The following is a 14,749-nucleotide window of genomic DNA, read 5'->3' as shown; positions in this document are numbered from 1 at the left end:
CAAAGACAAGCATGTTTTAATTGCATCATTAGATATTCCCTGTAATCCCCCTTTATCAACATGATTTTTAAAAATATTCTTATTTTTTAATAAAGTCCTGTGATTTTATGTGAAGTCTTGTGATTCTGCTGCTGTTACCTACAGCAGTCAGTGTACTCCTTTACAAAATGTGCAGTGATACCCTTAGCCACCAAGTGGCTTGCTACTATGTCGGCTGTTGACTTCAGAATCTAGATATGGTTTTAAACATGATGTTGTGAACTAACCCCTTAGATAGGTGGTAGATTTTGTCTTAATTTGGACATGGGTTGCTAGTTACGTCTACTAAACATACCCACCATGTTTAGCTGCTTATGTGCAAAATATGCTAATTATGTTCTTATTTTATGCTAATATTTCACAAGTATTTCATGCGTCCTTTAATAAGACAAATTGAAATGTACTAACCAGAATAACAAGGGCAGCAGCTCATTCATTCTGCTCTTTGCTTCTCTTGTGATACTATCCTTTTGGACAGTCTCACTCTATTTGATGTTTCGCAGTTATAGTTTTAAAAGACCCTGTCATAAGAGCACAGTATCTAAATTGGAAAATGAAAATTTTCTTTTATTATTCACAGTTTATTTTTTGCTAAAGCCATGAACTCCAAAAACTAATGAGCTCTTGTTTATTATACAAAAGTTTCGTGGCTGGTACAGTGTGCTCCTATGAATATATTCAATCTGAGCCAGTGTGTCAGACTGGAAGGATCCTTCTGGTTTAAAAAAGGAGGGAAGGGGAGTTTGATTTGCTTGATTTGGGGCCATCAAGCGGTACATCACTTCTGATGGCTAGGTTGAAACATGCCTTCCTTATGAAATGGGATCAGTATCACTTCTTTTTCATACCTCTCTTTTCTTTGTCCCTCTTTGTTACTTTTTTGTTGGCATATGCTAATCAAAATTTGATTTTTGTAGAAACAAAAAGTTAAATAAAAATTGTAATGGGCTCTACTTGGATGACTTGTATTTCATTAAAATGGACTACAGCTGTCAGAGACCATCTGATACAGTGTCTCAGCATTGCTGTGTTTTATCAAACTGGTGGTTCCTCAACATTTTGATAAATAAAATGTTTCTGCTTAAATAAGAAAATCAGGCTGTTTACTTTTGCCCTATTCCTGTCAACAAAAAGGACTTGGCTACAGATTTGTTCCGGTTCATTATTTTCCTGCTTGGATTAATATCAATCTTCCATTTATCCTTTTCAGGCGCCTCCTTGGCATTATAACAAAAAAAGATATCCTCCGTCATATGGCCCAGACGGCAAACCAAGACCCCGCCTCCATAATGTTCAACTGAAACCCATAGCTGAGGAGAGAGAGGAAACGGAAGAGGAGGTCCATTTGTTGAATAGCACAACACTTTAGTCTGGGGAAAACTTCTAAAATCAGAGACGAGAGCTGGGTTTTTACGTAACAGTGCTGCTGGCAATCAGGAGTCAGTCTGGGGGAGCATGTGGCGAGGAGGAAGGCTGATGGGAGTGTGGGAAGGGAGAGCTGCTGTCCTGCACTGGATGCGTCCCGAGACATCAGGTCTGCCATGATAGTGCAGTGGGTGAGCCGTGCAAAGTGGTGGCATTCTCCAGCCCAGCCTGGTACTTCAGCATTGAAGAGATGTGTTATTAATCCCTGTTTCTGGAGGGATTGTTCTGAATTGAGCCATCTTGTGGAGACTGAAAGGTCTTGCCCTTCTTACCATTGAAAACTGTTGTGTTAACTCATGAAGCGTGTTAACTATTACTCGTCACCTTTCTACATTCCAGAAGAGCTTTATTTCTCTCTCTCCTGAGCCGTAACAAAGCCTCTTTAAAATTGGTGTGCCCTTTTGAAGCAGTTGTTTCTCATATTGAGATGTACTGAGTTACTGAGGTGTGATCACAAGAAGGGAGGTTTTTCTTGTGCCATTAAATGTGTAAGTTCGTACATCATGAAATGCTTGGGGCAGTGCAGAGCCACTGCAACAAAACCACATTGAACAGGTAATACTTTGCAAGAACCATGCAAGACTTCTTTCAACCCATGTGCTGTCGTGATATGAGAAAACTAAAACCAGATGAAACCAGTATTTAAAAGAAAAATACTGGTTTTGCTGCAGAAAGTATCAATAATGTGACCTGGTCTTATGCAATTTTTTGTATTATTGAAAACGTTATGATATATACCAATGTTGTGCAGTATAAGGAAAAATACTGCTATTCTACTAGTTTAAGAGCTGGAACAATTCTGTATGCGTGTATCTGGTAAAAAATGCATGCTACAACACTGGAGATCTTTTTCCCCTGTAAAATCTGATAATGGTCATTTTTATTTTTTCTTCTCCACAAAAGATGTTCCACTGCTGACATAGTAGGAAGAAATGTAACTCATAATTTGCACTAAATGTATATTATTTTTCTTGAAGTTTTACCATTCTTTATTTATATTTGTATGAATTAAAAAATCTATTAAATATGAATCAGTTAATATCTCACATAACTAATTACCTTTTTAATGTGATTTTATAGAATAATTCATAATCCTCTGTAAGTAATGGAGGATTAGCCAATGTTTACAACTAGATGAAGGGTTTCAAGAAAATGGCTTCTTTATGATCCAACATACTTACGAGATCATTTTCAAATATAACTTTCACAGCCGTTACCTTGGATTTCCTTTTTTTCTTTACTAGCAGATAACTGGAACAGTAATAGTAAGGTTTTATTAAAAAAAAAAAAACCTGCAGGGTTTCAAAAGTAATAGGAGAAAGCAACTATTAGATTGCTTTTGACTCTTTTTTTTCTTTTCTCCCAAGTATATAGAGGTGTAAATTATATGTAGTCACACCTGAACAGCAGGGAAAAATTGAATCCAGTACTTGAAACTTCGGCAGGACTTCAAAATTCAGCAGCAACACACACACACTTGGAGGTGAACTGACAGATCCCTAACTTCTTTACAGTACATTGTTTTGTTTCCTATTCATTCTATCAGATCACCACCACAACTGCAGGCAGAGGAAAAGTGACAATATGCTATGAACCTAAATGATGGAGGAAAAAAATTAAGACATCTGGCTGACAAAAATCATGTTCTGTAATATGAGGTTGGATGAAACTTCTTTAACAATTATGCTCACAAGACTGCAAAAATGGCAAGAATATAAACACTAAAAGTTTAACATCATAATCTTAAATATCTCTAAGGCATTCATCACAGTTACCTCAAACATCTTTTTCACAAAGTAGGCAGTATGATTTTATCATAAGTTCAATAACACAATGAACCAAAATTCTGACACTGTTGGTGAGCTGCACAAAAATGGCTGTGCTTAAGTAAGTGCACTGTTGAATTTTAACTGATTTTTCTGAGTAAAAACTTGCCGTCTACATTTTAGCATCTCATCTCCAGCAGCAACTGGAACCAGTAGAAAGTGAAATGTGCCAGGGGGATCACAGTGATCAGGCCTCGTATTAAAAAACAGGTTTGGAAATAAACAGGGACTTGGGCTATGTTGAAATGGGAGCATGGCAACAAGCAGCTGTACTCTTCCATGTGAAGTCAGTGCTAGTGGTTAAAAATTTGCTCTGTTACATTACATAAGCCTGAAGAAGAGGAAGCTTCACAAAGAGCAGGATTGTCCCATTTACAGAAGGCAGCTCTGGAAGTTGTCTGTGACACTGATTTCTGTTGTCTCATTTTTTTTTCAGTGGAAGAATACAAACTCACTACACATACAAAAATCGCTTTAAGTTAGTTTGAAATCTCTGCCATGTCTGATGTTATTGTAAAACACTGCTGTGTGTACTGTATTAACTTGCACCTAATTCTATAGACTGCTGTCTGAATTAAAATACAGTTCACACTCCTGCTGTGTTTCATTTCTGCGTGGATCTTGAGTGCTGCACATAAATTATGTATCTCTGTTTACTCTTCTTAACCTGCTAAGCTTTCCCTGTTGACATTTAAAATGTCTTCTGGTAAACATGCAGTAGAGGTTCTGGTAATGAATTATGTGTGCCTGTGCTGTGCAACAAAAAATTTCTAACGTGAAACTTGCAGCGCCTTACTCAAGTTACTAATTAAAAAAAAAAAAGGTGGTGGATGGGAGGGGGAAAGTGTCAGCATTTTTTTATTTTTTAAATCATTCAGATACTGGTTCATGAAGAATGCATTCTCTGTTAATCTGTGATGTCGCCTAGAGCTGTATTTAATATTGATCTTAATGTTTTTATTTATAATAGTGTGGTAGAACTGCATATCATTACAGTAAAAATTCTCATTACTGTGATGATTTAATCAAGCATTAAAACCTTCTGTATGACCATTTATTGTTGTCATGTTCTCTCATTGTTTTCACAAGCAAGATTTGTGTTGATTTTTGCATTTATTTTCCCTGAGAGAAAATTAACAGCTAGGAATTTTACATACAAAACTAGTAAGAAGATTTGATGAAAAGAATGTTTAGGAGATGCAGTATTTGCATTGCTTAGCATGTGGCTACAAATCAGTAGCCAAATCAACCCCATCAAGCAGATCAGCCTTAGGTGGGGTATTTTTCCAAAATAAGCATTTGAGATTTTGTTTTAATTATAGAATAGTTGGTTTTCTGATTTAAAATAGTTAAAAGTGGATGATCCTTTTATTGTCTAAAAGCCATCTGTTGATGATGTACACTTCACAGAATGGCCTGGGTTGGAAGGGACCAACCCTTCTGCTGTGGGCAGGGACACCTTCCGTGAGACCAGGGTGCTCAGAGCATCATCCATTGAACACTTGGAGGGATGGGGCATGTACCTCCCCTCTGGGCAACCCATTACAGTGTTTCACCTCTCACAATAAAAGTCTTCCCCCTATCTAGTCTGAATCTACTCTTTTTTAGTTAAAACCATTATTCCTTGTCCTAGTGCAGCAGGCCCTGCTAGAAAGCCTGTCTGAGTTTAATGATACACAGCACACCGGGCATTTTACAGCTGCTGTAACAGAGTTCCTTCTCCCTCAGGGGCTAGTAGAGGAGGAGGGGGGTCTAGTCTTGAGTCCTCATTTTTGCAGAGCTAAGTTCATATTTAACAGTTCAAAAGTTGAATTTTTAAGGTTCCCTCCAACTGAAACCTTTCCACGATTCTACTTTTTTAGTATTTGTATGATTTACAGGGCATTAATGTAAAGGGCTCCTGTACTTGAAACATAAAAAGGGGAATGAGACAGAAAGTACATCTTTTTTATGTATAAAACAAAACTTTAGGCCTATGACAGAATGGCTGCATGCTTGTGCTTGAATAAATGGGACATTTATATGCTGAGTGAAAGGGGTAAAGTTGTGAAATTTACAGAAGTAGCTGTGGCATGTGATTATCTTGTGCATTTGAAACTCACTTTTGCAGCACTCTAACCTACACTATACCTCTAATGCTCCCTTTTACCATGAAGTAACAGATAACTGTCAATCCTTTGCTTAAAAAAGCAGGAATGACTTATATGACCATAGTGCTAATGGCCAATAATCTTTATCAGTAGTAATTAGTACTGCTGTCACTAGTATTGATGTGAGTTGCTACAATGGAAGTCAGTTACTGTGTGGTGGCAGGGCTGTTGAGTAAGAGCAAATGTTATTTTCCATTGTTTCTGGACTGTTACTTTAACCAATTGCCTGAGAATAAACCTCCAAGTGCAATAACAAGAACACAGAACTGGGGGATAATGACCTTGAAATCAATTAAGTTGCACCTTGTACAAAATCACTTGGGTTTAATTTTATAATGTTTAGAGATGGCTTCTTCTGATTATCAAGTAGTAACTGTAGTGAAGTCCCACTGTCTCTTGTAATGTCAGTTAGCATTTCCTTCATCCCATTGGTTTCCTTGCACTTGAGCCAGCTCCAGCAATGCAGGAGCAGGGATAGTGCTTTGCCACAGAAGGGAATGCTGCAGTAAGGGAATGCTTTACCTGAGGGGTGGGACACAACTGGGGAAACACAGCATGGCAGAACCACGGCCCAGAGCAGGGACGTGAGGCTCGATACGCATATGGCACAGGCGGGCAGCAACCAAGCCACAGCGGCCCGGCCCTGCCGTGGTGCCCGCAGGTGCTCCAAGCAATGCTGGGCAGCAGCCTGCCCTTCCTTATAGCCGCAGTCCTGGCCCAGGTTTGGCTGCCGGGGCCGGCAGGGCAGGGCCAGGCGAGCGCGTCAGTGCCGCAGCCCCGCCCGTGGGCGGCCCCGCTCCGGTCCCGCCGTGCAAAGGCAGCACTGGGAAGCAGCGCGTTCCTTAGAAAACCTTTACTGAGCGCAGGAGACACCGCCGCCGAGTACAAAAAGACACACAAACACACACAAAGCCAAGCCCGCTCCCGGGCTTGCAGGGCTGCCCCCGTTGCAACCCCCCCGTGCCCGGCTCAGGGTGCCAGCTGATCCAGGTCCTCCTCCCGCCGGTTGCCCAGGTGCAGCTCGATGATCTCGGCAAAGAGGCTCCTCTTCAGCAGGGTGTAAGCCAGGGGCAGCAGCTGGCCCACTGTCTTGTGGAAGTACTGCAGGAGAGAAGGGAAAACAAGAGCCGCCCTCGGCCTCAGTGGTTTTGTTTATTCCGGGAGCACCCCCAGCTCCTGGCTCTGCCCCATTCACACTGCTCCCTTCAACCCCTCCCAGAATGGCTGAGCACATCCTCATGCTACACCTGTGACAGCCACAGAGAGCAGGCAGGGTTGCCAGAGCTGCTGCAGTGAGAGAGAAACCAAGAGTTAGCAGTGCAAGAGATGATGGTCCCACTCAATACAGCATCCCAAGCTCCAGCCCGCAGGATGAAGTCCCCTATCCTGTCACAGTCCCATGTCTCATCCCACCCCACAACTGGAGGGGAGTACAGTGGTACTAGGTACAGTAACCATTTAAGCACTTCAAAGGTATAAACATCAGAGCATATTTAGCATTTGCAATCATTATTGTACATGTAAGTCCATTGTCTCTCTCAAACAAAGGGGACAAGATTCAAGTTCTTTTCTATGTCTTGGGCTACAGATAAAGTGTCACTGTTTCTCTGGCTCTGTAAGCAAAGGGACAGGAAGGCTCCAGTCAGAACTGGAAAACAGCTCCAAGTAGGAGCTCCAACACAGGCAGGGACCTAACTGTAGCATAACTTGTGTGAAGCCATTGTTTCTTCTGTTTACTAAACTAGAAGATGAAGGTTTCTAATTCTAGAAAACAGCTGCAAAGTTACAGGTGTTTCAAGCTGCAGCATAAGACAGACAAGACACATCACAGTACTGTAAACACAATTTTTCACTGCAGGACTTTGTCAGTGGTTAGTCTCATGTGCTGAAAAGCACAAAGCACAGAAGATGAGTATTTGCCTCTACCTAATCAGAAGAATGGGAGGAACTGTTTCCTTCACTGCCCTTCCAGTTGTAGAAAAGATTTAAGCAGCTAAAGCAGCCTTGTCTCTGAAAGAAGGGTTCTAAATGAACAGGATATTAGAGGAAAATACCACACATTTTCAGATGCTGTACAGAACTTAAGAGAGCAGGGCATGAAATCTAAGAAACATCAGTAATTTAACAGCATATGGCAAGAGCAGTCAGTTTTCATTCATTTCCATGGCTAAATATTTTAACCAGTGTCAGTACAGCTCTTTCGGGCCTACATTTAGTATTGCAAGACTTATCTTTCCCATGATACTCTGGAGCACCACTCAGCCAATACTAGTTTTGCTAGGAGCAGCTATTTTGCAGGGGTGTTTCTATGACCATCCATTCATATTACGTTGATGTTGAAACTTCATGTGTTAATTTCTAGCCATAGACTGGTTACAGCCATGACCCTTTTTATCAACAGGCCAGTGGCTAATACAGAACAAAAAGCATTAAGTATAATTTTTATGTGTAACTAAGTGCTATTAATTCAATCCCCTTACTGATGATATTCACTGTTAGCAGAAAACTAGAGAAGAGACTTTACGTGGGAGGTGCCCTGTGCAGCCACACAAGGCAGTACAGCGAGGCAGCTGGCCTGGGTTCACATTCTTGCAGCTGAGGTTACTACAAACATCAGGCTGTTTCTTGATCTGGTTGAATATGGGTGCCTATACAAGCGGCTGGGGACAGGGGACTCCAGCTGTTCAGTGCATTTGGATCAGACACTTTGCACTCTGCTTCTGGAGTGCAGGATTGGGCTTTCACACACGCAATTTTAAATTCAACATGGAATGATGTTGTGTGACTTTTTAACAACCTTCATGAATTACAAATATTCTTGCAGACCTCTACAATTCCTAGGGATAATTAATCTCCAGCAGAACAATTCTAGCCCATATATAAAATAATGCATAGTTTTGTGAAGTATGGTTGTTGTAGCACTCACATGTGATCCATAGCAAAACAGGTCCATGCCCAGTTCGTACCCCATTCCATAGTCACATTCATCGTTGGCAAACTGAACAAAGGTCAGCATTTCCTGAATGGGTGCAAAGGCCTTCACTCTCTCCTCATCAGTCGGAGCATCAACAATGGCCTTGCAAATTTTTTTAAGATTAGCTGCAAAAAAGCAAAAGCAGGTATTTAGATGTTTAAATAAAGAAATTTAATATTGCACAGAAGTATTCTGTGGTGAAACTGTACCCGTGTGTCACACTTACACGTAAGCTAAGTGGGCACACCCTGAACTGTTGGTGAAGCTTCCCCATTTCCTTGGAAGCTCATTCTTGCCCCATGCCCATCCCTCTCAGTTCCTCATAGAGGAAGACAAGCATTTATGTGGTGAAATTGCATCAAGGAACTGATTCTGGTTCGACAGTGGGACAAGGGGGTAGATAAGAAATAAGCCCACAAATCCCTGAATGCAGATCAGCTTTTTGGATCTACTTCCGGCATGGCTTTGCCAATACAAAAGGAAAGGTCATCTGAACAACTACTTCTGGAATTCTTAGATTTAGCATGGTTTTGTTGATTCTCACCTGGTTCCTTTAAAGACAATACTTTGAGCCCAAGTGTGATGGTTAGGACTCCTACCTTTTACTCCCACCACTCAAATTCTTTAAGTAGAAAATATGAACGCAGTTTGCTTTTTACTTGGGGTTGTTCACTCAAAAAAGCAGAAGGATATAGTAAACAAGATGTTTACCATTTGTTTCAGGAAGTTCTCTGTATCCAACATCATTTTTGTCTACAGGAACAACTAGGCCTGCTCCATGAAATGCTTTGGTCACCACCTGAAAAAAAAGAGACAGAAAATGGAACACAGCACCATAAGAAAGTACTGTGACCTAAAAACTCACCTCATTAAACACTAACACCTGACTGCTGGTGGTCAAACCTAATATAGTGTCCTGGCTCCAGGACATCAACTTAAATTATTTCAAATTATATGGCAGTTACTTTCAAGTATTGAAGTTTGAAATAACTGAAGCTTGAAACTCCATTTCAGTCGAACTCTGAAATCTAGAGACCCTTGTAGTCACTTGTGTAGCATTGTGCCACATTTCTTTAGTCCCCTCCTACCCTAATAATTTTTGATAGGTATGTGAAAAACCTCTGTTATTATCATCCATATCACCCTTAATGGTCCTGTTTCTAACAGATCCAGCCCAGCTGTTTACAAGAATCTTCCACTTAAAGCAGTTTTCTCCATGCCCTCTATTTGTTTTAGTTTTTAGACTATTGTGCTTACTAGGTTTTCTTGGTGGTAGTTTGTTCTTTCTGTTTTGTTTGTGATTGAATGCCAAGCTATGATTTACTGAAGTGTTTTTATTTAATCCTATTATTTGGAACACACTTGTAGTAATCTTCCCTCTCCTGAAGTTTTATAGAGAACTGATTACCACTGGAAATGCCTAAATGAGGCATCCTTACTGACTAGAAGGATGAAAAAACACAAACAGGAAGTAAATGAAAAAAATTTAACAGAACTTAGTTCTCTCCAGTGGATGAGGAAAGTCATACTTTCTTATCTCTCTGTTTCATCTTCAGGGTTTTTTGTTCCAGAGAATAACCCAGTTCTTTTGCTGTTCTTGTTAGCTTTTCATCTATGTCTTTCAAAACAGCATTTTTCTTTTTATCAGCCACTTCCTTAAGTTTTTTTGACAAAAATAATCTGCAAACAGAAGAAACACATCAAGAAAACAAAAAAACCTAATAACCTTTTAAATGTTAAACCTCCAGATCTTAACAACAAAGATTAGCAGTCCCGAGTTTATTTATACAGAGATTTGAAGATACAAGCCTCTTAACAAGAGGAAAGAAAACAGTTTGGCACAGCCAGTACTTGGGCTTTTCTTATCTGTATCTGCTTTATGATCTAGTTTATGCAATCTGCAGGTGCTGAAGGTTCTCCCAGCCTCAGTAGCTGTTCATCTTTCTATCTTAAACATTCAGTTTGCTGCTTCTGTGCCATATACATCATTTGTCATCCAAGTCATGCACACAAATACATATTTATGAGCTTCCCCATGATACTTTCAAAACAAATGTCCTCGTTTAACTCTGCACTGCACAAGGGTTCTTTTGCAGAAGCCTTTCTTCAGCCTGCTTTCACTGACTGACATGTGTCTGTCCTTAGAGAGCTTTCCATCTTTAACCGGCAGGGATGAGATAAATTGTTTACATTCCTGACACAGGAACATGCAGAGCTCCATGAATGAGACTGAACTACATATCCATGTAAGCATTATCCTGCCACAGGTCAGAAATGGTACTTCTTGTAAATATTAATTATATACAAACATAATGTATTTTTATGTAGGCAAGAACAAGAGACAGATGCTATTCATCTACTATTATACTCAGATTTCCTATACCACAGTCTGAGATGCCCTTTCTCTACTTACAAAGTATTTTAACATACCCAGTGGGTATTTTTTCCAATTTAGAGCCTGTCACTGCCAATATATTTAAAGAATGACATAATTAACACTTATCTATTTCACTTCTGAAAGGAAAACACTGTCAGAAAGCCTACAAAGGCTTTTGAGAGAATCTTAAAACTTGCCATCAGGGGCAGAAAACGAGCGGGGGTTTCTTACGAAAGACATATCATCAGTTAAGCTTCATTATTCCACATCCCACCTCCCAATTAACAATTTCTCTCTATTCTGCTCTTTATAAACAAAAGTAAATATGAACCTTACTTGACTGCAGCAAAGACATTATCACCAACTTGTGAAATCACACAACCCTTCTTAGCTTCATTTGCACCAACCCACACTGGGAGTTCATCTGGCACATCCCTATTGATGAAAAAATACACACAAAATAGTCAGGCTGTGTCCACTGCTCCTATTTCAAAGTAAAACTAAATCTGCCTCCTCACCATGCTGCCACCTCCTTCAGAAACCTTCCAAAAATGCCCTTAGATCTAAAGCTCTGAATCTTACAGCAAACCTTGAGAAGAACTCACAGCCATACATGCAGAGAGAATACATATTCCCTTCTGGCCATTTGATTTTCTTCCCAGTATCATGGCAAAAGTTAAAGATTAGTGAGTGAAGGTGCTCTGGATGGCTGGAGGAGGTAGTTCAATAAACATTTAAATCTAGTCTTCAAGTCCTGTTCTTGTGATCTTTTTAAATAAGAAGATAAAGGCACGTGTTAATATCCTACTACAAAAAAGAAAGATTCTTGTTTGGTCATAGTGCACAATTCTCAAATTACGCTTCATGGAAAAAAAAGAGGACAAAAGCTATGCATAGTTACAGTGGAGCAAGAGCACACAGGAAATAAAATACCTGAAATATCCCATGTGATACTGTGTTCTGCTATCCCCAACAAGTATAGTCTGAAATTCTGGGGGATCATAGAAGAATCTCCAATGAAGATTGAAGTTCACATCTGTTGATTTTGCTTTTTTGTGTTTCCCAGCAAGAATATCATATGGTCCAACCAGCTTAAGTCCAACACTTGACACAAGTGCATCTGAAAAGCAAACCATGAGTTGATTTACATTCAGGTGTGTGTCTAGACCAGGAAGTTTCTGTGTTGCTCAAGTATCAAAAATTTCCATAAATTTAGTCAAACACTCTATTCACTAGACAAGGAAAACTAAGACATTGTTTTGACCAGATAGCTTTCATTCAAGAGTTATTACACATCTCGTAAGTAGTAGTCATCAACAGTCCAATGTCTGGACAGAGACTGGTGATGAGTAGCATCCCTCAGAGCTCTGTACTGGGACCAGTATTGTTCAATATTAATCTTTAGCAATTACACAAGACAGGGGAGCAGCAAACCTTAGCAAACATGCAGACAAAACCAAGCTGAGGGGTGCAGATGACACTCCTTAAGGACAGGATACCATCCAGAGGGGCCTGGATAAGCTCAAGAAATGGGCCAATGGAAATCTCTTGAGGTTTAAGAAGACCAAGTAGAAAGTCCTGCACCTGGGCGAGGGCAACCCCTGGTATCAACACAGGCTGGGGATGAACAGATGGAGAGCAGCCCTACCCCGAAGGACCTGGGGGTGTTGATGGATGAGAGGCTGGACACAACCTGGCCACATGCACTTGCAGCCCAGAAAGACAAACACACCCTGGGCTGTATCCAAAGCAGCAGGGAGAGGGAGGGGATTCTGCCCCTCTGCTCCACTCTGGTGAGACCCCACCTGCAGTGCTGCATCCAGCTCTGGGGTTGTCAGCACAGGAAGGACATGGACTTGTTGGAGTGGGTTCAGAGCAGGCTCATGAAGATGATCAGAGGCCTAGAGCACCTCTCCTACAAAGACAGGCTGAGAGGGTTGGGGCTGTTCAGTCTGGAGAAGAAAAGGCTCCAGGGACTTGACTGCAGCCTTTCAGTACTTTAGGTATTGAAGGTAGGGACAAACATTTTAGCAGGGCCTGTAGCAAGAGGACAAGGGGTAATGTGTTTTAGTTAAAACAGGGTAGATTCAGACTAGATATAAGGGATGTCTTATGATGCACATGGTGAAACACTGGAACAGGTTGCCCAGAGACATGGTGGATGACCTTGAAACACTTCAGGCTGGGCTGGACTCAGCTCTGAGCAACTTGGCCCTGTTGAAGATGTCCCTGCTCATTGTAGGGAGATGGACTCTGTCACCTTTAAAGGTCCCTTCCAACCCAAACCATTCTATGACTCTCAAGATACTGTCATTTCTAGAGCACACAGGGATGCCACATTCAGTTATATAATAAACTTGAAGAGGTTGAAATCCAGATTTAGTACTGCTTACAATGAGTTAAAGTCTTTTCAACCTCTGATCCCACCAGTGAGGAGGCTGTGGGTGCACAAGAAGCTGAGACAGGACGCAGCTGGGACAGCTGATCCCAACTGACCAAAGGGATATCCCATAGCATGTGACATCATGCTCAACATGACACAGACCTGCTTTCTTGGAGATGGCTGAACACCTGCCTGGACATGGGAAGTGCTAAATTAATTCCTTGTTTTGCTTTGCTTGTGGCTTTTGCTTTCCCTATTAAACTGTCTTTAGCTCAACCCACATGTTTTCTCACCTTCCCCCTTTTGATTCTCTCCCCTGTCTCACCAAGGGAGAGTGAGCAAGTGCCTGGGTGGTGCTTAGTTGTTGCCTGGGATTAAACCATGATACATGAGAAAACTTGAGTTCCACACTAAACATTTTAAATACACCTGCAAGAAAGGCAGATTTAGACCACATTTAGTTCCTTTACATTGCACAACTTAAGTAGTTACATTTTAGAAAGCTTGAAGTGTACATCTTAGTGATTATAACCAGTATTTTAGTTTACACTCATGTAAATATCCTCCATCTCAACTGAAAAACTGAAGCTTCATTGAAATGCATCTGATCACTTCCAGTTTGCCTGCCTTCAGGCTGCTTTTGCGAGTGAAAGTTAGAAGAGGCAAAATTTAAAACCTCACCACTTGGTTTCTCAGGATCTAGTTCCTCACAAAACTTCCAAAACTGGTAGAAGTCCTCAGGCAGTCTAAGCCGATAGCATGTTTCTGCTTCTTGGCAAAGACTATCAGGAATATCTGCCTGATTTGATCTTCTCTTCTTGACAACTCCATTTTTTTCACTCTGTAGATAAAACAAACAAACACAACAAAAAACAACCCAAAACAGAGTTAATTTAGTTGCTTTCTGTCAGCTCTACCAAAGGATTCTACAAAGATTTTCTATTAATGGAGGAACAAGGATTAGGTCTATTAGGACATGTTTGTTAGTTAAAGCAGCATATGTACAGCCTAGAACATCTGTTTTAGACAGAATCCATTAAAAGTGCAGTCTGACATATGTGCTAAACATGTCTGAAGTAGCAAACTGCTACTTTTATATTAATGGGTCAATATAACAAACAGAAGCACTTCTATTAGTTAACTAAGCAAAGGAGCAAACAACCCCAAGGTTTAATCTAATTTTACATTGTTTTAAAATGACCATTTCCAATCACACTGCAGACTGCATACAACATATTTGTGTTTTACAGACAGCTGGAAGTAGGGATACTATTTTGTCATGTCTGATCAAATAATACAGCAAAAATCCTCTAGTCTCTGCTGTTTGAACTACTGTGCTATTCCACATCACGACTATTGCAGTTTTCAGTGCAGCACTTTAAAAGTAGCTTTAAAGGTGAACTTGCTTTTAAAAATTATGTAACGTGAACTGAAGCAGGCTAGGAAATGATCCATACGAGCACACTCCACTGGAGCGCTAGCCTCAACCACCCCATTCCCACGTAAGTCTCCATGAATTGGTAGGAATCGCTACATCCCCCCGACGCCCCCGCCATTTGAAAGAATAAAAATTAA

General features: G+C 40.6%; 2 protein-coding genes across 5 annotated transcripts in view; one reads left to right on the top strand and one right to left on the bottom strand.

Annotated features, from left to right (window-relative positions):
* Nucleotides 1–4,345, top strand: part of CLCN3 (chloride voltage-gated channel 3) — a 52,088-nt gene extending 47,743 nt beyond the window's left edge. For all 4 annotated transcript variants that reach the window (XM_008638578.2, XM_008638577.2, XM_008638579.2 and 1 more), the window contains one exon: nucleotides 1,250–4,345. In XM_008638578.2, the coding sequence (XP_008636800.1) occupies nucleotides 1,250–1,340 (91 nt within the window). In that variant the 3' untranslated portion in view covers nucleotides 1,341–4,345. The remainder of the gene's footprint in view (nucleotides 1–1,249) is intronic.
* A 1,932-nt stretch (nucleotides 4,346–6,277) lies between these two features.
* LOC103619995 (UPF0609 protein C4orf27 homolog) lies at nucleotides 6,278–14,081 on the bottom strand (the record flags this gene model as incomplete). Its single annotated transcript, XM_017740617.1, has 7 exons — nucleotides 6,278–6,541; nucleotides 8,367–8,539; nucleotides 9,126–9,213; nucleotides 9,944–10,094; nucleotides 11,128–11,226; nucleotides 11,725–11,911; nucleotides 13,856–14,081. Coding segments are annotated over 7 exons (1,056 nt in total), but the record flags the coding sequence as incomplete, so codon positions are not given.
* Between the last annotated feature and the right edge of the window lie 668 nt (nucleotides 14,082–14,749).

The sequence above is a fragment of the Corvus brachyrhynchos genome, unplaced genomic scaffold (assembly GCF_000691975.1).
Source record: "Corvus brachyrhynchos isolate BGI_N302 unplaced genomic scaffold, ASM69197v1 scaffold178, whole genome shotgun sequence".
NCBI classification, from domain to species: domain Eukaryota; kingdom Metazoa; phylum Chordata; class Aves; order Passeriformes; family Corvidae; genus Corvus; species Corvus brachyrhynchos.
The sequence above is the reverse complement of the archived record's forward strand: the minus strand, read 5'-3'. Positions and strand labels throughout refer to the sequence as shown.